The sequence below is a fragment of the Chrysemys picta genome, chromosome 8 (genome assembly GCF_011386835.1).
Source record: "Chrysemys picta bellii isolate R12L10 chromosome 8, ASM1138683v2, whole genome shotgun sequence".
Classification (NCBI taxonomy): domain Eukaryota; kingdom Metazoa; phylum Chordata; order Testudines; family Emydidae; genus Chrysemys; species Chrysemys picta.
The window spans coordinates 42,125,707-42,151,285 of NC_088798.1; the positions used below are offsets into that span (position 1 = coordinate 42,125,707).

General features: G+C 41.4%; 1 protein-coding gene across 6 annotated transcripts in view; it reads right to left on the bottom strand.

Moving 5' to 3' along the window:
* VAV3 (vav guanine nucleotide exchange factor 3) overlaps positions 1–25,579 on the bottom strand; it is a 258,222-nt gene that overhangs the window by 190,160 nt on the left and 42,483 nt on the right. For all 6 annotated transcript variants that reach the window (XR_010589723.1, XR_010589724.1, XR_010589721.1 and 3 more), the window contains exon 2: positions 14,954–15,070. Coding sequence is in view for 2 of the 6 variants with exons in the window: in XM_065554296.1 (XP_065410368.1) it covers positions 14,954–15,070 (117 nt within the window). In the remaining 4 variants the exon portion in view is untranslated. The remainder of the gene's footprint in view (positions 1–14,953; positions 15,071–25,579) is intronic.

The window sequence follows — 25,579 nt, forward strand, 5'->3', positions numbered from 1 at the left end:
AATTATGTCCCCAATTATGGTGCAAGCTGAAGGAGGAAGAACAAAAGCCCTGCTCTTGCAGAGTTCCTGAGCTCAGATCCTGAACAGATGGGAGGTGGGCCTCTTCAGCCGGGGCCTACTGAGAGATGATGGACAGCAGGAAGTCTCCTCAATCAACACAGGAAAATAGCACCACCAGAAGAGAAGTTTGGATAGACTGTCAGATCCTCTTCCGCAAACTTTGCTAAAAAATTCTCAAACAGAGGAACAGACCTAAAACATTTAAAGTGAGTTGGTTCAATCTGAGTTAAGTTAGGGCAAAACCAGAATGTACTTGTACTGAAAAGCTAGTCCCAACCTTGCTTATGAAAAGAATACAGTCTCTCCATAATAAACTGCACTTGGGCTCACTCCATGCTCCGTGAATTGACACAGGAAGCAAAAGGGAATCTATTCCAAAAGAGAAGAGTCATTCTCTCAAACGTAGGATGTGGTGCTGCATCGGTAGTAGAGATTCTGACACTTTAATCCATTGTGAAGTATCTTCTAGTTATATAGGCCTAAAGTGCAAAGATACTGAGCACTCATAGCTTCCACTGACTTCCGTTGAAGCAACAAGTGTTCAGTACCTCTGAAAGTCATGTCCATAATGTATCACTGAGAAGGGAATTGGCTTCTCACAGGCATCTCCTTGAACATTGAGAGTCCCCATCTTTTCTATCAGTCTTTGGCTCCGAGGGTTAGGCCCTCTGACTATTCAAAATCTGGTAAAAATCTTTAAGCCCTACAGTGTTTGTTAGGGGACATGCATGTTAATGTATGCACATGGCAGGAGTGAAAAAGAAAGGAGACACAGAAAATATAAGAAAGGAGGTAGACAGTACATTGAAGAGAAAGAAACAGATAAAGGATTGAGGGAGACAAGGACATATTATAGAAAAGAGGAAAAACTGAGCAAAGCCATAAAGAGAAAGAAGGTCTAACAAAGGCAGAGCAAGGCGGTAAGTCACATATTTTAAAATCATTAAAATAGAACATTGACTACACAATGTTGCAATGAAATATAGTACACAGCAAAGAAAACGTTTTATTCCTTTAAACCTACATTGCAGAGCAGATATTTTTCACCCTGGCTTGTAGGCATCATTTTTCAAGTCCTTTACACGCCTAATTATCCTCTACATTGAAGTGTGTCAATATCCAAGCACATCAGAGTCTGCTGCCCATTACTTCTTAAGCAACATAAGATGTGGCACTAAGAATAATAGACAAAGGCACAGAGGATTGCTCTCAGCCTGCTTGAATTTATGCATGATGACTGAACGTTTTCTGGAGCCATGGTTTTGTCATCATTTAATAGTGGAATGTCTTGCTTCTGAGTGTGCAATACTAGCCCAGCACTCAAAAATCAACTGAAAAGTTTGAGTCCAGCTGGCTTAATGGAACATTAGATTTTAATATTCCTGATATTGAAAATGGAATCCAAACCATTCAGGAAATACCCTCACCAGAGACACGAATATAAATTCTGAACACAAAGAGAGCCCTGAACCAGTACATGACTTTCCAGCAACATGAGTAAATCTTCTCTCATCCTTCTATAAAGGATGTGCAGTCAACCCTACCAAAAGGCACCGCTATAGAAAATTAGTATCTAAGTGAAAAACACAAAAGATTTAGAACTGACAACAGAGGGCACCTCAGAGGAGGAGTTCAGCCCCGCCTGGGTAAAGCCCTAAAGCATGGTAATCTTCCTCACTGTACAATATATGCTCTGATTGGGTCACAAGCAACCGGGGGGGGGGGAGCCCACTAGTTTTAATGGTTAGACTTCATCATGGATGTTGAGATCTTGTAGCAAAGTGACATTCTAGCATCTTTGTGCTATAAGACATGGCACAGGAGACACAACAGGGAGAACAGAACAAGCATATCAGAGGGGAATCAGTACCCCCTATGGCCAGTCACACACAAAGAGCATGGAGCTGTGTAGAGGGGCAACACTGCTCCCACAACCACAATCCAATATGGAAAGGAGTGGAGATAGAACTGACAAGGCTGTTCTGTTTCCCTGGATAGAGAAGAGTAAAAAGGTGTCCCTTTTCCCACTGAAGGCAACAAGCTTCCCTACTTCCACTCTCTGCCCCCTTGAAAGGAGTGGAAATTACCATGAAATACCTGAAAAAGAGAAGAGAGAAGACAAATTGGCAATTCACAGCTTGGACAGTTCTTCTTCCATTAAATAGATGTTGGTGCTACTGGCAGGTAGGCCTTGGAGCCCTACAAACTTCCATGCTAGGCACCCTTTCCTACTGATGCTACCACTTGAAACTCCCCTACCTAAAGAGGCATGAGGAGAGAGAGATTTAAGGGAACTGAGCCTCCCCAATCCCTGGGGAGCGAGGGGAAGGGAAGCCTCTGCACTCTCCAATGCTCCTCTGTACCTTAACCACTTTTCTGCATATATGATGGTTCTACACTTCTGCTTTGCTGGTCTGATTTCAAGGACAAGCCACTATAAAGTCAGTGGCCAATCATCTCTAATTTGTTGGGTAGATTTCAGGACAAAGGCTTCTATGGGTTAGACCATCTATATAGTTTTCTGGTCTGATATCAAAGCACAGGTTGCCACAAGGTCACTAGCTCAGCAACTTTAGCATTTTGAGCTAAAGTCAAGTCACAGGTATTTGTGAGGCAACTAGATCAACTATGGTGATGAGGGGTCCCAGTTTACTGAGCTAGTCTCGTGATACTGTATTAGTAGGGCCCTACCAAATTCACAGTCCATTTTGGTCAATTTCACGGTCATAGGATTTTAAAAATAGTAAATTTCATGATTTCAGCTATTTAAATCTGAAATTTCACGGTGTTGTAATTGTAGGGCTCCTGATCCAAAAAGGAGTTATGGGGGGAGGGTTGCAAAGTTATTGAGGGGTGGGTTGCGATCCTGCTACCCTTACTTCTGCACTGCTGCTGGCAGCGGCACTGCCTTCAGAGCTGAGCAGCTGGAGAACTGCAGCTGCTCGCCGGGAGCCCCGTTCTGAAGGCAGAGCCTCCACCAGCAGCAGCGCAGAATCAAAGATGGCGTGATCTGGTATTGCCATCCTTTTGCGCTGCAGAGCTGGGCCCTCAGTCAGCAACCTCTGGGTGCCCAGTTCTGAAGGCAGCAGCACAGAAGTAAGGGTGGCATGGTATGGTATTGCCACCCTTACTTCTGTGCTGCTGCTGGCGGGACACTGCCTTCAGAGCTGGGCGCCCGGCTAACAGCCGCCACTCTCCAGCACCCCAACTCTGAAGATAGCACAGAAGTAAAGGTGGCAATATCGCAATCCCCCTAACCCTAAATCTTGCGACCCCCCCCATAATCTCCTTTTGGGTCAGGACCCCCAATCTGAGAAACACTGGTCTCCCCGTGAAATCTGTATAGTATAGGGTAAAAGCACACAAAAGACCAGATTTCACGGTCCGTGACGCATCTTTCATGGCCACGAATTTGATAGGTCCCTACCTATTAGGTTCTAGTGAAACCAGAAATTTGTGCCAAGTTCATTGCAACCTCAGAACATATGGGAGGCAAGAGGAGAAGCTAGGGAGCCAAGTCAGCAGATGTAAGGAGATTCAAAGGCAGAGGAAAGGGGGAACTGGTTGGTTTGTTTTTACATCAGCTGTTACTGTGACCAAAATACTGGGTGGAAAAGTTTGTTATCAGTCCCTCCTTTTGCCTGCTCTGCTCCACTGCCATGAAATTGTCTAAGGGTACGTCCAGACTACCCGCTGAATCGGCAGGTAGTAATCGATCTATTGGGGACTGATATATCACGTCTTGTCTAGACGCAATATATCGATCCCTGAACGCGCTCCCGTTGACTCCAGAACTCCACCTGGGCGAGAGGCGGTAGCGGAGTGAGGACCCGAGGTAAGTTGAAATAAGATACATCGACTTCAGCTACGTTATTCCCATAGCTGAAGTTGTGTATCTTACATCGACCTCTCCCCCCCAGTGTAGACCAGCCCTTAGTTTTTCATCTTGGAAGTCTCATCATCCTAGGCTCAGCATCCCTAACTTGCTGGGTTGATGTGAAAGAACAGGTCTCTGGACAGTTCCCGGGTCAACAAAAGTCCAAAACCTGTAATATGAATTAGTGTGAAACACAAGTTTACATACATATTTGAAAATTTTACTCTATATGTAGTGTTCCCTGTTACATTAAAATGAGGCTTCCGATTCCTCATAGCAAACAAATTGCTAAAACAAAGAAAAAGATTTACTCACGTCACATATTGTAAACAAACATATTTCTTGACAATTGTTTACAACATGTGATATTAATTTGGTATTGTCCCTTTGAAGTACCTACGCAACCTTAAATTGTTAAAAATGAAAGAATTATGAAAATCCAGTGTACTTGTCAACCACAAATACCTTTTATTTATTTCTCTTTTCAGTTTCATGTTTGCTTACAATCAGTTTCACTTTCAGTTTCTTAGTGCTGCAATGTTTAGGTTTCAAATACTACAGGAAATGAAAAACAAAACAAAACTTACATTTTTTTTAATTTTTGAAACATTTCTATAGGTTTTATAAAAGTTTATTTTAACAACATTTTAATTTTAGGTCAGACTTTAAGTATCCCCTTTAACCATTTTAAATCTATTCAAGCCAAAAACAAAGACCTGTTTTTCAATATTTCCCTCACCCCAAACAGAATTTCATAATGCTACCCTATCCTGCAGGATACCTGAGTCATTGCTGAATAACATTTTGGTAAGATCACTATAGCAACAGAGACACATGGGCAGGAAACGAGAGCTTGGAAGCTCAATTTTCCATTAATCCAGGCTCCACAGACAGCAGGTCATGTTTACTGAGAAGAATGTAACTGAACAAAAGTCCACATTATAAAAGTCCTAAAGGGCTCAGATACTGACAAGAACATTTCATTGCCTGGATGAGAACTCTTCATTAGACCTCAAACACCTGCAGATTGCCTAATGATTTTGTGATGTGGCAAGACAAATCAGCACATCTCACTGATATACTATCAAAATAGAATTCTGAGCCATAAGTACATTTGAGAAGCCTAAATATTTAAGAATTTGACAAAAAAAGACTAACTACTTGCGAAAATGTTCATAGAATATCCGTGTTGGAAGGGACCTCAGGAGATCATCTAGTCCAACCCCTACTCAAAGCAGGACAAATTCCAAGACAGTTTTGGTTTTTTTTTTAAACCTCAGTTCCCTAAATGGCCCCCTCAAGGATTGAACTCGCAATGCTGGGTTTAGCAGGCCAATGCTCAAACCACTGAGCTATCCCTAATTTACTAATTAGTTAGTAAAGAACTAATTTCTGAAGCAAACCACCAAGCCACTTTTCTACATCCACTTGTAAAATAACTGGGATCTTGTTTTTAGTGGAGATACATAATACACCTCTACCCCAATATAACATGACCCAATATAACACAAATTCAGATATAACACGGTAAAGCAGTGCTCCGGGGGGACGGGGCTGCACACTCCGGCGGATCAAAGCAAGTTCGAAATAACGCGGTTTCACCTATAATGCGGTAAGATTTTTTGGCTCCCGAGGACAGCGTTATATCGGGGTAGAGGTGTATATATTTTGTATGACTCCATTATCTTTGTAAATTCACTCTCTCCAAACTATTTCCCCACATTTCAGCACTTCCACCACAATGAAAAGTAATACCAGGAACATTTTAAATTAACGGTTCCCCGAAGTGCAGCATTTCAGTATCTGATACTCAATAAAAGTCATTAAGATGCCATAACTTTTGCTTTAAAAAAAAAATAGTACACGAATGTCAAACTCATAACTTTCGTTAGGATTTCATATATAGTTTCTCCTCTTTTACCCTTACACCAAGATAGCCACTAACCAGCATCTTGACTAACAGCCCCATGGAACAAGTTCATACTACAGTCAAATACTCTATGTTTGCATCTTCCTTCTACAAATACATAATACAAAGAACATCCTTTAGTATTTTGAACTCCAGTGACAACTTTTATTCACAGATGAAAATTTTAACTCAATAAGAAACACAATACTTTGGTTATACACATTGGGAAGGGAAAAAGGCAGAAAATGTAAAGATTGAGAGCAAGACTACTCTCCCACTTAAGTCGATCTAACTTATGTCGCTCAGAGGTGTGAAAAAGACACCCCCCCTGAGCGACACAAGTTACAATGACCAGCACTGTACACACCGGCACTGTCGGTGGGAGACGCTGTCCCGCCAACATAGCTTCTGCCTCTCACGGAGGTGGAGTAATTATGTGACGGGAGAGCACTCTCCCGTCGGCATAGAGCATCTTCACTAGACACAGTACAGTGGTGTAGCTACACAGATGTAGTGCTTCTAGTGTAGACCTGTCCTAAAATACAGGCAAATTTTGCCTTCAGTGAATTTCTATTACCTTCAATGGGAATTTAGGACATGCAGCACCTAGCGGGATCAGTCTCCTAAGGAGCAAAATTCTATACAGTAGAATTATGTCTTCAGCAACATCAGATAGGCATTGTCTACTCTTAAAAGTTTTGCAGTTTTAACTATGCTGGCTTAGTAAAAGTGGCAAAAAAAAAAAACCCGCTAATGTGGATGCAGTTATACTAGTATAGCTATTCCCATACAGGAAGGGGAATAAGTTACACCCATATAAGGCACCTTTATTTCATGTATAGTGGCACCCACACTAGGGCCTCTACAGGTATAACTACATTAATAACTATTTCAGTGAGGAGGGTGATTTTTTTCATACTGATACTAAATAGCATAATTAGGTATTATTAACTGTATTATTTGAACATCCACAAGGCATTACTAACAGCAGGGTGTATTTTCATTGTGTTTAAGTTTACAAAGAAGGGCCACATCCCACAAGCTTCTTTTACAGTTCTGTCAAACTTCTGTGGTCCACCCAATGCACTGCCACATTCCCTACCCTTCTCTCTCTCTCTCTCTCTCACACACACACACACTTATACATAAACCATTAAATAAAAATATAGAGCTATGTACAAGACTGTCATCATCATAGCAAATCCTAAAGGGATGTAGCCTCCTTGCAGATCGAGCACTACTCGGCTTGATCTCTGGCAAGGTACTTTGGGTGGTCTGACTGTATATTCTGGCTGTATATTTAGTTCATGTTCATCACTGGCACGCTTGTCATGCTACCAAAGCTTTTGGTACCCATGTGATCGTCAGCTGTGTAGCAGCGTTCCTTGGTACACACATATCAAAATTCATTTGTCTTCCATTCTAATATGTCCATACCAACAAAGCTGCCTAAATTGAACAAGTGCTCAGGGAGGTGGTTGCTGGGTTCAGCTTTGAATATCCTCATTTCTGTTCTTTTCCTGCCACTTGACATGGAATAACTGACAAAGATGACAAGAATTGAACACATCAGTCCTGTGTTCTTCAGATTTCTTCAGTGCCCACGTTTCACTTCCGTTCAATAGAGTGGCATAACCACAGTTCTATAGATCTGGAGCTTTGTAGCAAGCCTGATGTCACAACATCCCCAGAGGCCACTGAAGGGCCTGAAACATGACAGCAGCTGCTTCTATACAAGTGTCCACATCTTTCAAGTATCCTTCAGCACAGTTTGCGATGCTGTCCTAATATTTGACAGATGCCTCCTGAGACCAAGACAGTGGTGGACTATCACATCATTGTACTGCTGAACTGCACTTGATTTCTATGTACTGAGATTTAGTTCTTGTCTGTGAATTTCATTGTTTTTATAACCATCAAGCTGCCATGTAGATTTTGGCATGTGAATACTCACATCTGTATGCTCTTCCTGGAATCTTTTGAACACATACTTGGTGGAATTCCAACACACTTGGAACGTGATACTTCAGCTTGTTCATGATGTTCTGCTGAATCAGAGTCAGGATTTCCTTAACGGTGACAGAGTAGCTAAAATGACCATATAGTACAAGACTCTTGCTTACACATTCAGTATTTTCACAGCACTTTGCTGTGTACTTTGTGCAAATGAACCTTTTGAGTGTGATGGAGGATGTAGCTGCACTGGAAGCTGCACTATATGCTTTTTAATAAAACCTAGCTCTTATATAGCATTTTGAATGATCAAATACTTGTTTACACCACTTGCTTAGTAAATCTAATGCCCTTTTGCTCTTTCTGATGTCATTCACAAATCTTGTATAACAGCATGTTATCAAATACCTATTATGAAGATAAGTTCAAACTTATTAACTTTACAGACTTGATTTAAACAAGGTAAGAAAACTGAGCTCTGCTTGAAGCAAGGAGTACACCTGTGATCAGCTCTCTATTCCTTACACTTCCTACGACCAGAGTAAAGATAGCTCCAGTCAACAGGACTCCCACTGACTACAGCAGGCCTTTAGATTCCCATTTCATCACAGAGCTATTCTTTATCAAATGAGTCCTACAGTAGGTTGAAATCACCTTTGAGACGCTATGACAGCTGCAATTGCTGAGACACAAGACACACCAAAGACTGGGGATGCTAGAGGACTATGTAATTCTGGCAGAACTGAAGGCACAAGTATCAAAATTATTTGTTGATTCTGGCACACAGGTATAGAGAGGAAGAACTCAACAGTCCTGGGTTGGTGAAAAATGAGTCTTGGAGATGGAATTTTTAATGAAAACACTGCCTGGCACCAATGTGTGTGGGGGTGGAGGTTTTCATGCTTCATCAGCAAGCTATACACAGCACTGAAATCTACTAGAAGAATAGGTAGTTGTGATTAGAAATGGATGAATCTCGTGGAGTTTGAGGCTTGGCAACTGTCTCAACTTATTTTTTTCTGATTTTGTTGAACTAGTTCAAGAACCTTCTTTTTTTCCTGCAATTTAAAATCCTTCCCCCCTCAAGGCAGATTCAGTTTAAAAAATAATAAAGGGAAATCTGTGCTATGTATTTGGAATACTCCCCTCACCTTGATCCCAGTATTAACGCATCGGTATATGTTTTTCATGCTGTTCACTCTCTGCTTCATCCACATAACTTTTTCCTTAGGAACTTTAATCTCCATTCCCCTCACTACTCACACTCTCTCTCACTCTCTCTCTCACACACACAGTCACTGCAAAGCAGAACACAAGTTCAATAACATTAGGGTTCAAGTCAAATTTCCAATCTCATTATGTCATAGTGGGTTCAAAAAACAGTTCACTTGCTCCTACCTGTGTTAGTTTTACTGTTATACCTAACAGTTTGTAACAACTGTTCACCGTAGTTAAAAAGCACCAAATAGTTTTTTAAAGTACTGTACTTACAGCCTGGTATACTAAAGGATTGGATGCAGGCTGCCCCTGACAGCACTACATCTGCTACTGGAGTTTATAGCTATATGGGGAAGAAAACATGGAGGAAGTATCCAGCTACAGCTAGCACTCACCATCTGTGGCTGCCATTGTCTAACCAAGGGGAAAGACTTGAAACTTACAAGAGGGAAAAGATCAAAACTATAAAACCTTTTTTTCCATGGGAGGACAAAAAGGCAATACTAGACATACAAGTCATATCCCACCACTTATTTTAAAAAATAGGATCTTAATAAAATAACTGCATAACTGTGGAATATTTCAAATGCTAATCACCAGGTCTCCTTTTTGTTCCTCCTCTTTTTATCCCTTTCTTTAGAATCAATTATTCATTTGCATCTGACATGTTCTTCCTAATTTGTTTGCTTAAATGGAAACCCATAGTATAAAACGGACTACATTTTTTCTATTACAATACATTTAAAATTCAACAACTATAAAAATATAATTGCAGTACAAGCAACAAAAACTCAATACATCTGTGATTGTACAGTATGTGGTTTCCAGAGTGGTTCCTTAAATAAAAGGAGTTTGTGAAAATCAAGACACGTGGGGCTTGTGGAGTTGCCCTCACTTATACATCTGAATTTAGCCCCTTAAAAGCATTAAGCATTGGTCAGCGTTACACTACAGTTTCTTCCAACTCAAATATCTACTTTAAGATTTTAGTGCATTAGAAGCTGTGGAAATATACACACATCCACCTAATCACTCATTTGGCCAGCAGTCTGGAAAATGCCTGTGGTCCAAAAGATCCTCTTTAAACTAGAAATCTTCTCAAAACTAGAGTGATCACACCACTACCAACCTTCTCTCTGTTTGTGCACAAAACACCTATTAAATATGTACATGTGCAGGGAGAATGATTCAGAAAATGGTTCTTAAAATAAAGAAAACATAATGGAATTTTTTTAGTTGATGACTAACTGGAAAATCCAGTGGTGCTTATCTTGTAGCCCTTTGCACGTGCCTAACTCCTACTGAATTCACAAAAGGATTTGTGGGAGTAAAGACTGTAGGGTTGGGAATGTATACAAACATTTTTTTATATATAGAAAAAATAATTAATTTAAGAAAATTGGTTTGACCACAGAAAAATCAAACTAATCAGAGGAAAGCTTCCTTCTCATCACCACTGCTTCTAGTAACTGGAGACGTTTCCAAACCAATAAAGCATATTCTGTTAGTCTTGTTAGCTCAAATCTCACACTATGTTATACTCTCCTACACATTTTACAACCCTGAGATTACACTATATGTGATATTTTTCCAGTGCTCCACTCCTTTTTAATGGTTTCAAATTCACTATCTGCTCTAGAAAGTCGACTATGTCCCCAGGCATTTAAAGAGCCTAGTTAAACACAAGTCAATTTCTCTACCATTAGAGAGAGCACACAGCAACCTCAAGTCACGTGTGACAAGCTTTCATTCCTGCATGCAGTGAAAATAGATGAACTACAAACAGAGTAATGGTGAAGCTGAAAAGATGCCCATCACACAAAGCCACTGCAAGTATTACATTATCTTTGCTGTTTGGTTTAGCAGCACCACTTTTGCTCAAACAGCTGTTATTACTCAAGGGAGGCAAGTCTCATTAAATAACCCCATGTGCCTTTGTCACTAGTCACTAATCTGACTAAGACTATAGAAGCATGTTTGCATGCATGCACAGCAGGAATTACTGACTTTTAAGACATTGTTAGGCCCCTGACACTGAGCAGCACAGACAATGAAATTGTCAAATACTGTAAAGACAGGAATTATCTCTTCCTTCCTATATGTTGGACAGCACCTAGCACATGTTGTTCACTACAATATATACATAAAAGAAATGATGTAGTATTAAGGCTAATTTTGTGTTGGGAGAAGAGAAATGCAATAGTTAAAAACTTTCATGAAAGAGATAGTATCTCTGCAAATGCCAGCTTACATTATTCTATTTCAGTTTTACATAAGATAAAAGTTTATTTTGGAACACAAAACTTTACAAAGCACAAACCACAAAAGCCATGTGTCAAATAGCCATTGTACATTGTGAGCTACATTTTTGAGACAGGCCTCAATCCCTCGTGTTACTTCACAGGTACAATGTTGCACCAGTAACTAACTGAATCTGCAAACATTTTCCTTCAAGATTAGTGGCTGTCTTAAAAATCAGGCCCGGTCTTTATGGTCATATTAGAGTAACTATGTGAACCAGGATCTCTCTCAACAACTAACTAGAAATCAACAGTAATGTTACTCTATCATAAAGCAGTTTTTAGCCTATTTAAACAAGTAGCAAAGGCTTGACACAACGGTCTAGATAAGGACCCTAAAATTATAGCAAACAACTGAATACCTGGTAGAGCAGTCACTGCAACAGTAGCTGTTAAAAGACTTTTTGTTTTAATTCCTCTGCTGTTCACAGAACCAAGAAAAAATCTTTGGTATTTTTGAATAGGCAATATAACAAGTTTGAAAGCAAAAGACTGGAAGTACAATGCTATATCTTAACTATTCCTAGTATGGCAAAAAATGTACAGTAGCATAAAAGGACAGGTGGAACTTCTTGGTTTGCCAATCTCTTTATATTGCACAAACGATCAAACAGAAGTAGTTAGCTATGCTCAGTGAGCCACTTCAATCACCAGGACCAGAAAGCAACCCCTTGGGCTTGGTTCTTATTTACACGAAGGTCTCTTTACATCACTTAGGCAGCTTAAAGGGGCCTTAGTGGAAATAAGAATCAGGCCTCCTGTCTATTACAAAGTGCAGTGTATAAAACGTAATGGAAATATTGTATCTTCAGATATTAAAAAGGGGAAATTATTACTGTGATATTTGTTCTGATTTGGAATATTTTTAATATGGCATGGTCTGTAGATAATTATAGGCTCTTCTGTTAAACTAGGGGAGTGATGCACTGACTCAGAAGTAGAAATCCGTGCTGAATACATGCTGGCAACGGCAGATTGCAGACAAGTATGTAGGAGGTTACAAACAATACACTAGAGAAAGCCAGCTTTTGCACACAGAAAAACTAATCACAGGTTTACATACATAGGTCTTTATAATTCAGAGTAGCCCACAGTAACTAATCATCATTGTGTCTCAGTCTCATAGCAGTAAAAATGGTACTTTGGAGCTTTGTCACATGTTAAACAGACAAGGAGGGTGAGGGAGTTAAATCTTAAAATTGTTTGAAAAAAAAAAAAAAAAAAAAAGATGCCCGAGTTGTCAAGCAGTTCCAGACTGGAATGGCCCCTGGCTCGTGGCACCCCACCACTATTTTTAAATTAAATTAAATTAAATTAAATAAATTAATAGAGATATCCTATCTCCTAGAATTGGAAGGGACCTTGAAGGTCATTGAGTCCAGCACCCTGCCTTCACTAGCAGGACCAAGTACTGATTTTGCACCAGATCCCTAAGTGGCCCCCTCAAGGATTGAGCTCACAACCCTGGGTTTAGCAGGCCAATGCTCAAACCACTGAGCTATCCCTCCCCCTTTTAACTATGGATATATCTACACTTGGAGCACCTTCCTTCCTTCTGTTCAACCAGCCTAACCCCATATCTCTCACATCCTTCTGACCCGTTATCTTCCCTCATCTATCCTCTTCCCACAGTTCCCAACCCTCTTTTTCCCCCTCTCTCATGCCCCTTCTTTTACTTCATTGCCCCTCTATTCTCTGTCTCTCATTCACCCTCACCTTCTCTCTTTCCCACCCTCCTCCTATACTAAATACCTATCCCTTTGGTCATATCTACTTCGCCTGTGCACAGAAGTCCTTCCATCACCAAATAGTAAGGTATATGTGCTTCTAGAAAGCAAGCAAAAGGAAGACTACTTGTAATGTGTGCTTTAGGGCAAAAAATGTAGAAAAAACATAAGAAATCCAAAGGTACATGAAGAGCCAATATGGTGGAACTATGTTATGTAGATTAGTATTTTCAGTGATCATTTGGCTACATGAATCTATCAAACCATACTTGCCAAAAGCCAGGTCCTACATATGGTGATAAATTGGGCCTCATTTATACTGAACAATGAACATTCAGTTGTAAGGACCAGACAAAAAGGGTTTATTTGGTTTTTGAAAGGCAGAACACAAATTGCACCTTTGTGAGTGGCACAGGTAGAGAATGTAGTAGCTAGTGGGAGTGCTAATTATAACCAAACTGACCTGTCTTGGCATTAAATTGCCTATTAGAACATTGGCATAGACCCGCATGTAGTGTTCATTCAGATGTAATCATCAAAAGAGGGCTTTGCTCAAACAATTCCATTGTATACAATCTTAATGTCTGTATTTCTTATTAAAATGAACCTGCTATTTGTGGACCACAGTTGGCAATTATATCCTTTCCTCAGACTTCAGAGACTGCTTGTCCTGTCATGCAATTGGGATATCCATTATGACACACTAACTGTACGTAACAGATTTGTTCCCACAGACCGTAGTCCTGAACACCAGGACATTTGCCTGCCACAGCATGTTCCTGCTGTCTGATAGTCTGGTTTGAAAATATTGGAGAAAAGGCAGAGTGTCTGTACTAAATGTACATCCATTTCTGCCAGTCTAGACAATGAAAAAAATTATAGGTGCAAAGACGGTGATGCTGCAGGTTAGGGACATCCCACTTCCACTGTCAGGTCATCTGACTACTGTTACCACCTGTTGTTCATACAAAAACCTCACTTTTCTCTCCCTCCCCATGCTTAGGCACTCTTATCATCCTTTTCTTCTTCCCATTACTCCTCTAAGTGCCAAGCCTTACAATTTGCAGGCCCACAGACAAGACAGCAGCTTCAAGCAACTAGAAGTGGGGGAACAGAATTCAAGTCTGGAGTTGCCTACCACTCCTTTCCCTTCACCACAAGGGAGTGGGGAAGAAGGGTCTGAGAGTTACTGTTTCCCCCCTCCTAAGTCCCACTGCTGGAGAGGAAGGTAGAGTCACTCCAAGAGCTTGAGAGCCTGCATGGGATAGGAGGCTCCCCCAAAAGATATGGAGCGCCAAATGACTTGACTTTACAGTCAGCCCAGACTCCTCTTCTCATCACCCACCACTGCTACTCCCTGTTCCTCCAGCTGTGTACATTTTCCCTTAGGACACCAATCCACTGTATAGTCCTTCAGTGCCCCATAACATTGCTACTTTTCTGCCTGTAACTTGCTCCCAACAGAACAGCCCTTGTGAGCAAGCCAAACCAAGAGAGGAACCAAGAGGTGACTCCATCAGTAGAACATCAGGTGTTTGACCTCTTTGGCCTCTCCTACACTGCATTTTTCCCCTAAAGTCTTCCAGCAGTGCTAGCACTAGTGCATCACCAGTAGCACCAATGATGGGAAGTGCTAGTGTACATTGGCCACTGCAATTCTAGCCACTGGGTTGTCTGCTCTGAGCAGATCTAAAGGACACAATGGTTAAAACACCCAGGCAGGTGGCCTCTGTCAACTATGACTTAAAGAAAAGAAAAATACAACACAAGTGTGAAAAAAACAAAACCAGACCAAACCTCTCTTTTGCATCAAGGTAGTTGCTATATAAAACTAATGGCAAGCATTACCAAATAACCACTTTATCCAGCCAAAAAAGAAGATATTAGTAAACAAGAAATTTTAAATTACCTTTCCAAAATCTCGCACATCAAACAAATCAAATGCTTCAAAAAGTTCACTTTTCTTCATCCCAAATATCTCGCAACATGCTGAAAGGAATGTTCTTATATTCTTCAAGCAGAGAAACTAGAGAAAAAAAAACAAATAATATTGTTAGTGTACAGGCATGTAATTACCAACTGCTTTGTGGTATACTTTGGAAGCTTGTGATTATTTTTGCCATTATATATGTATAGCAAAACCCACTGCAATATTACCATTTCTAAGGGTTAGCTAGCACCTCTATTAAACCATTATTTTCAGATGGTTTGTAATTCAGTCATTAAAATTATCTTTAGACTGAAATAGTGTTATCCAAGGCCTAAAGAGAGGAATTTTGTTGAGCATAATTTGTTTAAGCTAATTTTATGTTGGCAAAGAGAAAAACTAAGAAGTTACCAAGTTTAAGTGAGCTTTAAAATGGCTCCAGTTTTAAAAAAATTGTAAGCAATTAGTGTATAAGAGTGGACTAAACTCTTTAGGTGCTAAAAGAAAAATTACCACAGCATTGAACTTAGAAAAGCAATCAATTTGCAATATACCAAGTATTTTCATTAAAAAGAATTAATTGGAAGTGTAGTTGCAGAGATTTACTGTAAATGCATGCACTGTGTTTACACCCCAAATAATATTATCAAAATGGACCATAATTACACAGTGGGGGGTTATACAATTATGATTTTATAGTAATTTTTGCACAATTGAGAACTAGTTCCCAATTTATCAAGTGGCAAATTAGCTTGATGGAACGATCCTGATTTTTAGGATGGAATCAGAGATTCAATTTGCCTGAATACAGCTATAGCTACCAATGATTTGCACTTCTGCGTCATACTCTGCTGAGTATTGGTAATCCCCACTAATACACACACATGCACAAAATAGAAAATGAAAAGGCAATTGGGAGAATCTGTAGCCCAATGAACTATTATTGTCCACAGTGCTGAGGAATTGCACTAATGCCTGGGACTGGAGAAAGTTTTATCAAGTAAGCATTCGCTTCCTTGACTCCACTACTCCCTCTATACATTGTGGACTGTATCCTCTTCAGGCCCTACTCCACATAGTCTCAACTCAGCTTCAGACCAGACTTCCAGGGGTGGGAGGGGCCACTTCCTTTTAGCAACCCCAATAACCACTTCTCATTAATAATCCCCACTAATACACACACATGCACAAAACAGAAAATGAAAAGGCAATTGGGAGAATCTGTAGCCCAATGAACTATTATTGTCCACAGTTGAGCAACAAAACACAGCTGTCACACAAGGTAGGGTTACCATATTTTAAAAAATAAAAAAAGAGGACACTCCACGGGGCCCTGGCCCCGCCCCAACTCCGCCCCTTCCCTGCCCTAACTCCGCCCATTCCCCAAAGTCCCCGCCCTAACTCCCCCTCCTCCCTCCCAGCCACGCGAAAAGGGCTGCCCAAGCGCTACCGGCTTCACGGTTTGCCAGGCAGCCCCCAGACCCTGCGCCCCCGGCCGGCGCTTCCCCAGCGCAGCTGGAGCCCGGGAGGGGAAGCGACCAGCCGGGGGCACAGGGTCTGGAGGCTGCCCGGCAAACCATGAAGCCGGTAGCGCTCGGGCTTTGGGCAGCCCCTATGCCTCTGGACCCTGCGCCCCCGGCCAGGCACTTTCTCTCCCGGGCTCCAGCTGCTCTGCTCCTCCCCTGACTCTTTGGCTCTGTTTAAGAGCCAAGCTGCCCGAGCGCTACCGGCTTCGGGCAGCCCCCTTGCCTCCGGACCCCGAGCCGCCGGAGCAGAGCAGCTGGAGCCCGGGAAGGGAAGTACCCAGCCGGCGGCTCGGGGTCCAGAGGCATAGGGGCTGCCCGAAGCCAGTAGCGCTGGCTCGAGCAGCTTGGCTCTTAAACAGAGCCGAAGAGTCAAGGGAGGATCAGAGCAGCTGGAGCCCGGGAGGGGAAGCGCCCGGCCGGGGGCGCAGGGTCTGGAGGCTGCCCGGCAAACCATGAAGCCGGTAGCGCTCGGGCTTCGGCAGCCCCCTTGCCTCCGGACCCTGCGCCCCCAGCCGGGCACTTCCTCTCCCGCGGCTGCTCTGCTCCTCCCCTGACTCAGACTTCGGCTCTGTTTAAGAGCCAAGCTGCCCGAGCGCTACCGGCTTCGGGCAGCCCCCGTGCCTCCGGACCCCAGCCACCGGAGCAGAGCAGCTGGAGCCCGGGAAGGGAAGTACCCAGCCAGCGGCTTCGGGTCCGGAGGCATGGGGGCTGCCCAAAGCTGGTAGCGCTGGCTCGGGCAGCTTGGCTCTTAAACAGAGCCGAAGTCTGAGTCAGGGGAGGAGCAGAGCAGCCGCGGGAGAGGAAGTGCCCGGCCGGTATTTTTCCCGGACATGTTCGGCTTTTTGGCAATTCCCCCCGGACGGGGGTTTGATTGCCGAAAAGCCGGACATGTCCGGGAAAAGCCGGACGTATGGTAACCCTAACACAAGGAGTTCTGTTTTCAGGCTGACAGGCCTCCTCGTTAAAATTATTCCTTGGCTGTTAATTAGGGAATAATTTTCCACTTCCACACTCCCTCTGTAGAATGCTCAGAGCAAATAGCAATTGATTTATCCATGGGCTAGGTCTCCTAACTGAAGAAGGGAGAGCAGTCACAAGCAATTAAAAAAAAAAAACTACATCAGTGCGGGAGAAATAACCACTTGAGGGAGAAGCCTCAGTAGCTGCATAGCCCCACTTCTGTGTACCAGCAGCATTAGAAGATGTTTTTTTCTAGATAAGGGGCTGTAATTTATTTTCACCATAGCCTAGACATGTTATCTTTTGAAACAGCAGTGAAAGTGACAACCCTTGTCAATAATTTTGCAGCAACTTGTGAAAGACACATACCTAAAAATAAAATAATGCAAGATGTACCAGTTCTTTTTATGAGAAGATACAACTCCACAGAGTCTATTTTTATTAAATCTTACAATCCAATATATAACAGTACCAAAAAATTTAAATGTTTAAAGGCAATAGTATTATTTCAATGAACACAGCAATCTGCTTGAGATTTTCTTTCAAATGTTATTTTAGGGTATGTCTCTATTACCCGCCAGATCGGCGGGCAGCAATCGATCCAGCGGGGGTCGATTTATCGCGTCTAGTCTCCGAGCGCTCTCCCATCGACTCCTGTACTCCACTGCCGGGAGAGGCGCAGGCAGAGTCAACAGGGGAATGGCAGCAGTCAACTCACCGCAGTGAAGACACCGCGGTGAGTAGGTCTAAGTATGTCGACTTCAGCTACGTTATTCACGTAACTTAAGTTGCGTAACTTACAACTATCCCCCCAGTGTAGACCAGGCCTCAGTCACACAGCAAACCAGGATCAGAACCCAATTCTCTCAATGCCTCATCCATGAGAATAAGGATTACTGAACTGAGCTTTTGTTTATATACAATTAAAGTGATACACTTGTTTCTTCATAAAAGAGAAACTGTGGTACTCATGCCAACATTCTCATATGCAGAATAACAGCCAAATGGTTTATCCTCACTCATGCATTTCAGCATTTAGTGGTGTAAATAAGGGAAGAAATAGTGAGGTGGAGATATAGGTTATTGGTTTACTTTTGGGGACTCTGTATGTTTACAGACTTGCCAGAGTTGGGCAAAATGACACTACCAGAGGAAGCAAAATCATCCACAATCTGGGGTGCAGCACTAAACATGCTCAGTAGCTCTTTTGAAGCTATACAGGAAGCTCTCCTAGTGGGCAGACCACCTGGCATGACGTATCATAGTCACCATCTGAAGGCTGAGCCAACTATAGCTCAGTGAGAGTTTGGAGACAGCCTGGTAGAACTCAGCAGCTGAACCAAAGAGGGATAAGATGCATCCACTACAAGGTCTAGGTCTCCAATCTGTGCTAATCTATTTGGATCCAGATGGTGTACTCACTATCTCACTGGGAGCCAGCAAAAGAGACAGGAAATTACCACTGGTTGTGAGAGTTTGAAACTGTTGGTGCTGAAGAGATGCAAAGGATTTGGGACAAGGGAGGAACTGCCTACCTGCTCTACCTGAAAGAAGTTCAAGGGACATACGCACACACACTTTGAATTGCACACATTGCAAAGAGGACCAAGAACTCATCATGAATTAGAGGGAAGTATATGCATGTGTTTGGGTACAAGGTATATGGTCCCTCAACATTTTGTAACAACAACAAGTGTGGAAATTTGGGTAAGAAATATCACAAAACAATGGTTTATGAGAAAAATATTTATAGCCTGGGGAGGGTAGGAGGCAAAAACAGATTCCAACAAGTCTGTACTCATGTTGTAAAAGCACTCATTCAACATTAGCAACCTTAGGTATTAGAAAATATCTGGGATGGTCATGGAATGTCAGATAAGACAATGGCTGACAAATTCAATGTAATGCACCGTAAAACAAACCATAGCAGTCAAACCATAAACTAAAGGTTTCCGGTAGTTATGTGTCAGATGTACCATTTATAGAATAAGGAACAGAATAAGAAGGTTTGAATCAGACACAAATGTGTGTCAGGTTTACAGAAGACAAGACACTTCATTGGATCTGCATTACAAACTTCTTCCCTGGTTTCAGGAACCTTATGGTTTTCAAGCCAATACTGAAAAGAGGAGTGGAATACATGCCTCTTTATCCTGCTAACTGAGGAGGCCAAGCTCATGTACTCCTGCCCCCACCATACCACTACAGTGTGAGACTTCCAAGAATTGAGTCACAAAATAACCTACACAGAAATTACTCAGGTGGGAGGGGTTGCTACTTTTTAAAAGTTACAGCCACCAGGTTTGTTCAACAGAGTTTATATTATAGAGTATGTATTGCATTTAATGGTGTCTTCACAATGAAATATATACAACACACTTGTAATCACTGACTAATGCGTCTACATGCTAGAAAGATTAGCAGGGAGGAGCACTTTGTACATTAATCAAAGACAAAATTTGCCAGTGTAAAGAAAAATTAAAACCTTGTGAAATAAATCGCCTTTAAGGAACTGGAAACTCAGCAGCAAATGACCTACCAGAAGGAATGGGAGTTGTAATGAGCCTAAAACTTTGCCCAGATTTGCCAAAAGGTTTGAGAACATTTTAGTAAGCCAGAAACAAGTTTCAGCCAAGACTGATGCCACCCACTTCCTCCCACATCCCTTGTCACAAGATCTTTCTGTGTGTGTGGGGGGGGGGGGGGAGAAATCTACCTTGCCAGCCCTATGAAGATAAGCCAGATAGCCACCCTAGAAGAATCTAAGACGGAGGGAGGGAACCAGCCGTCACACGATCTTGACATTGAGGGGGAGGGGGCTTAAGAAAGGTCACTAAGATATGTCCTCTAACCCCCAAGGACAGCAGGAAGCATGTGGCCCACTGGTAGAGAGGAAGTCATGGAGGAGAGGAAACAGAGTCTTGGCCTAAGTCAGAGTGGGCAAACTTTTTGGCCTGAGGGCCACATCTGGGTATGGAAATTGTATGGCGGGCCATGAATGCTCAAGAAATTGAGGGCCAGGGTTCAGGAAGGGATGAAGGCTTCGGCTGGGGGTGCAAGCTCTGGGGTGGGACTAGAAATGAGGAGTTCAGGGTACGGGAGGGGGCTTCAAGCTGGGGCAGAGGCATGGGTGCAGGAGGTGGGTGAGGGCTCCGGCTGGGGGTGCAGGCTCTGGGGTGGGGCTGGATATGAGGGTTGGGAGTGCAGGAGGGTGCCGGGCTGGGACTGAAGGGTTCGGTTCTCAGCCAATGGGAGTTGCGAGGGCGGTGCTTGGGGCAGGGGCGGCGTGCGGAGCTCCCTGGCTGCCCCTATATGTAGGAGACGGAGTGGAGACATGCCACTGCTTCCGGGAGCCACATGGAGCCACAGCACGTGCAGAATGGGGAAAGCCCCCGACCCCGCTCCCTGGCTGAAGTGCCGGATCAGGGCAAGCCCCGGACCCTGCTCCCCAATGGGAGCTTGAGGGCCAGATTAAAATGTCTGAAGGGCCAGATGCAGCCCCCAGGCCGTAGTTTGCCCACCCCTGACCTAAGTCCTCTCCCCACCCAAGCTAGAGGAAATGACAGAGGGATTAACAATTTTGCCTTAAAAGCATGCAAAATTTAGTACTGTTTGCCATGTTTTTCCCTGAGTGTTTCTGCTCATTCAAACCAGAAGCTCAAAAGCAAAAATACTGGTGTTACAATAAAACAAGACATCTTTAAAAATCAATTGAACAAGGCCAACAGAATCCCCCATGAAACTAAGCAGTCGATTTTTATCTAAATAAATGTACTTGCAGTGGGAGAAAATATTAGAACAAACAAGGATTGGAACAAAAATGGGAAAAATAGATATTTGAAAACAAAACAATTTTTTTTACTTCACTGGGAATTTTGCGTGATTAAGGACTGCAAGACTTGGCCCCATCTTGGGGTACAGAGCAAGAAACATGATGGTAAACACTGAGGCAACCCCTCTACATACAGCAACTGTGAAGTCACTGGTCTGCTGTAGTCCCACTTTCAATGGCATTTCTATGAAAATACATCTAAGCTCGTTCATATAGATAAATTATCTATTTTATTCATCAATACACTACATATATATCACATATACATCAGTACCCCTGCTACCATTCAATAAGGTTCCTCACCATGAAAATATTCCTACTAAATTAAAACTATTCCTACTAAAACTAAAAATAAAGGACTTCAGCATTATATTCCATGATAAAGAACCAACAGTTATGTCAAATCTGGAGATGACTCTGTGATATCTGCATGTTGTGCATTATATATAATAAGCCATAAAAGCAAATAAAACAGTATTAAACAAGCATATCCACTTGGCTTTATATTTTGAAGGAAATTGTGTTAAAATAAACGAGTACCAATATTAGTGGAAATTAAATAAAATTCCTAAGAATATTCTAAATGAATGATTAATGGGATAAAACGATTTTTTAAGTACATGAACATTACAAGAACATGTACATAGATTGATAAGGGGTAAGTAATGGGCCCTGAGTTTGACATAATTCTTACCTCTGTTATCTAACATTCAGTAGGTATTGTGTCGCAACAACACAACACTTCTATTATCTCTTTTGCATGAGCCTGCCTCCGGGACCACATCATTAGTTACATACAACATAATTACTTTAAAATAACAGGCCCCCTGACAATATGATGAAATCGCCCTGTTAGCTGAAAGCATACTTAGCAAGTTTGGTTTTAGACTTAACGGTTCAATAACTATCAATGCTATCACTCAAATGGATTAAAAGGTTTATCATCTCTGAACAGCTAAACTAACCATAATAGCTTCCTGGATATAATTTGAAGGTTACTAAAACCAAAAAGATATGCATATTTATTTTCACTTTTGTTTCAGTAAAAGTTATTTGAAATTATATGGGAAAATCCTTTACATATTAAAAACATAAAATGCTGCATTTGCAGTAAAGATCACATTCTGGAAAATCCACACAAGACATCCAGGATATTTCCTTCAGAGAAACATTTAAGATAAACTTTTCCAAAACAAATATATAAATAATTCTCAATGGAGATTTTTCTCTATGAAAAATACATTTTAAACAAAGATGGCCATCATCATGGTAGTTACAGCAAGGATCAACTGTTAGTATTTCTTGGGTTTCTCTTAACTGGGACTTGAAACCTGTCAAACATCTACAATCCAGAGGCTTCTGTCGATAACACTGGACCTTGCTTGCTGGTGCCTCCTTATCCTGGGTGTCAACCTCTGACTAGTAGGTTTAGCCCTCTAGATATTAGGGGCCTTATGATGTTACTGTGTTTCTTCCAAAAATGCATTATACCTTGCATTCTTCCAGAAATACATTATAAACTATGGGGACAACTGTCAATGGCACAAAAGACAGTTAGGTACCTAACTCTCACAGAATTTCACTGAGTTGGGCACCTACCAGCCCTTTGTATCTCTGAAAGTCTCCTCCACAATACATGCAGACTTCCAGCCCAAACCTGGGTTTCTCTTCTTTCACAATGTTACATAATTAAAAAACACTTAATAAAAGTTGTTACACCCTTTACAAACACACTACAATATTTGGACATCATGTTCCAGATCACTATAGTAAGCTTCCTGGTCAATGTAGTGGTGAGTGGAGTGAAGTTTTACTATTAGACTGGAATGCTCCATTGACAGCACTGCAGATACAAACAGTCTGCAAAAACTTGATAACAGAAGCATCTCATTCAACTGCATTTACGTTGTACTGACTCCTAAAGACCTAGCAATGGAGAGGGCTCACACAATTCTTACAATTCCAATGACACTTATCAAGTCTAAATTACTTGAGCTCAGTAGGATATCAAAGCTGATCTCAGTCTAATATTAATAGAAGCTGTGTCAATGGAAGTGTTCCATACAAGTTCTATTACCATACATATTGAATAAGTTCATGACCAAAAGTCAAGTTTAAAAAGAAAAAAATTATATTTGTTTTTACATATAAGTTAATTGTGTTGAATTCTCATTTTTTTTCAGTCTTAAAAGCTGCAGGTTTTAATATAATCATATCTGACATCTCTATAGCACCTTTTCCTCTCTGGGGTTCCCAAATTCAGGGGTGCTGGAAAAATCTTTATAGTGGGGGTGCTGAAAGCCACTGAACCAAACTGTAAACCTTGTACATAATGGAAACCACTTCAAGTCAGGAGGTGTGGCAGCAACTCCAGCACCTCTAGCTGCAGCACCTCTACCCAAATTATGTACATACACCAGTACTGACATGCAGACAAACACAGCACACTGTACAGCACTGTCAAGGAGATTGGACTACTGGCTAGGACACTGTGGTAAACCCCTACTCTTCTGAAAAGTGTCACCAGGGCATTACAGGCTCCTGTCTACTCTGAGGAACTTGATTTTAAGAGGTCTTAAAAAGTATCTATTTGAAAGAAAAAAATCAGTTTGCACAATTGCTTCTCCACTAGGAAAGCAGATGTAATTGATGTAATTGTTAAGTGATGAGCAACACAGCATCAAAGAACTAAATGCTACAGACTGGAAGAGTGATCAGGGTGGCTTATGATATCCATCTCCACAGGAAGAGCATATCTTTTTTGACCTACAATGTTTGTTACCTGCCACAAAAGAGCATTTCTTTAAAGCTTATTCAACATGGCATAAGCTGATGTGCAGTGACAAGGAAATATAAAGAAATATTTTACAGTAAGCACTGAACAGAAACAGCTAATTAGGCACAAAAAGCACAGGCAGGAATTTGTGACTGCCAGCACGGAGAAAGGATTTCTCTATGCCACATCTCTGATGAAATGATAAATGAAAATGTAAAAGAAAGAACAACTTCACATTTCCTCCATTTATATAAATTTAAATGATATTTCTCAGGAAATGTCCTTTAATGTTGAAGATCAAAGTACTTTAGTAACAGCCACGTCTATTGTTTATAGACAATATTCTGTATCTGAAATATTTTATATTGGAAGAAAAATTTTAAAGAGGGATGAGATACCAGCATAACCAATTTTAGGGGCCAAACTCTGTCTTAGATATTCATGTTCAACGCCTATTGAAGTCAATGGAAAGAGGAGACTAAACGGACACAGAAATGACTGATCTGAGGAATTAGGTACCTAATGGATCTTTTAAGAGTTCATTTTCTAAATTTCATTGTTGGAAAGTGGAATACAAGTTTTTTCCTACTCTCTTTTTATTATGATGAGACAGTCATTTAGCTGTGCAAGCTTTGCTTCTTGCTTATACTTCCTTACATTTGCTTCTGGTTCACTGAATATTCACTCAGCATTTAGAACAGATTCTGCCCTCAAATATTGATACACAGCTCTCACTGAAGTCTGAGAGTAAATATAAGCAAGAAGCAACCCTTGTACAGCTAGATTACTGTGTCACCCCCTACTGAAAAGTGGATAGGAAATTGACTATAATTTGTTCTCCTCCAGCATCAGAATTTAGAGCAGTCTCTTTAAAAATAAATCTAACATAAGATATATTATCTCCCTAATGCCATGCAGATCAATGAGATGATTTTTATTTGTTTTCTCATATTACAATGTATTTCCCCATCACTAACTGCACTTTAAAACGTATTTTGTTGGTTTCAAACTGTCACATGAATAAGTTAACAGATTCCAAAGGTATCACAGCACTAGAACTCAGGCAGGTGATTCATAGTGACTAGTATTCAAAAGGGAGGATGTCAGAACCCATAAGGAGAGATTACGGCAGTACAAATAAAGAAATTACATTATTTAACTCTGTGCCCTCTAGATCCATGGTTTTTTTTTCTTTGAAGATATGGGAACTCATCAACTAAGGGAGAGATCAGAATACCATCCCTTAATGACTTTCTAGATATCTACACTTACCCTGGCCTACAGGCTTTTTAACTATGGTTTAAAAAGTCTTACAAAGTGTACCCACACAACTGTGGGGTCTGATGTAAGAATTGGCATTTTATATGAGAAAAATTGTAGACCAAAGGCAAGAGATTCCAACAAATCGTACATATGACAAAGTTATTGGATAAAAAAAACTGGCCATTGTCAATGTGTCTTAGAAAGTCTGGTAATTTATTTTTAAAGAAGTGATGTCACATACATATGATGAG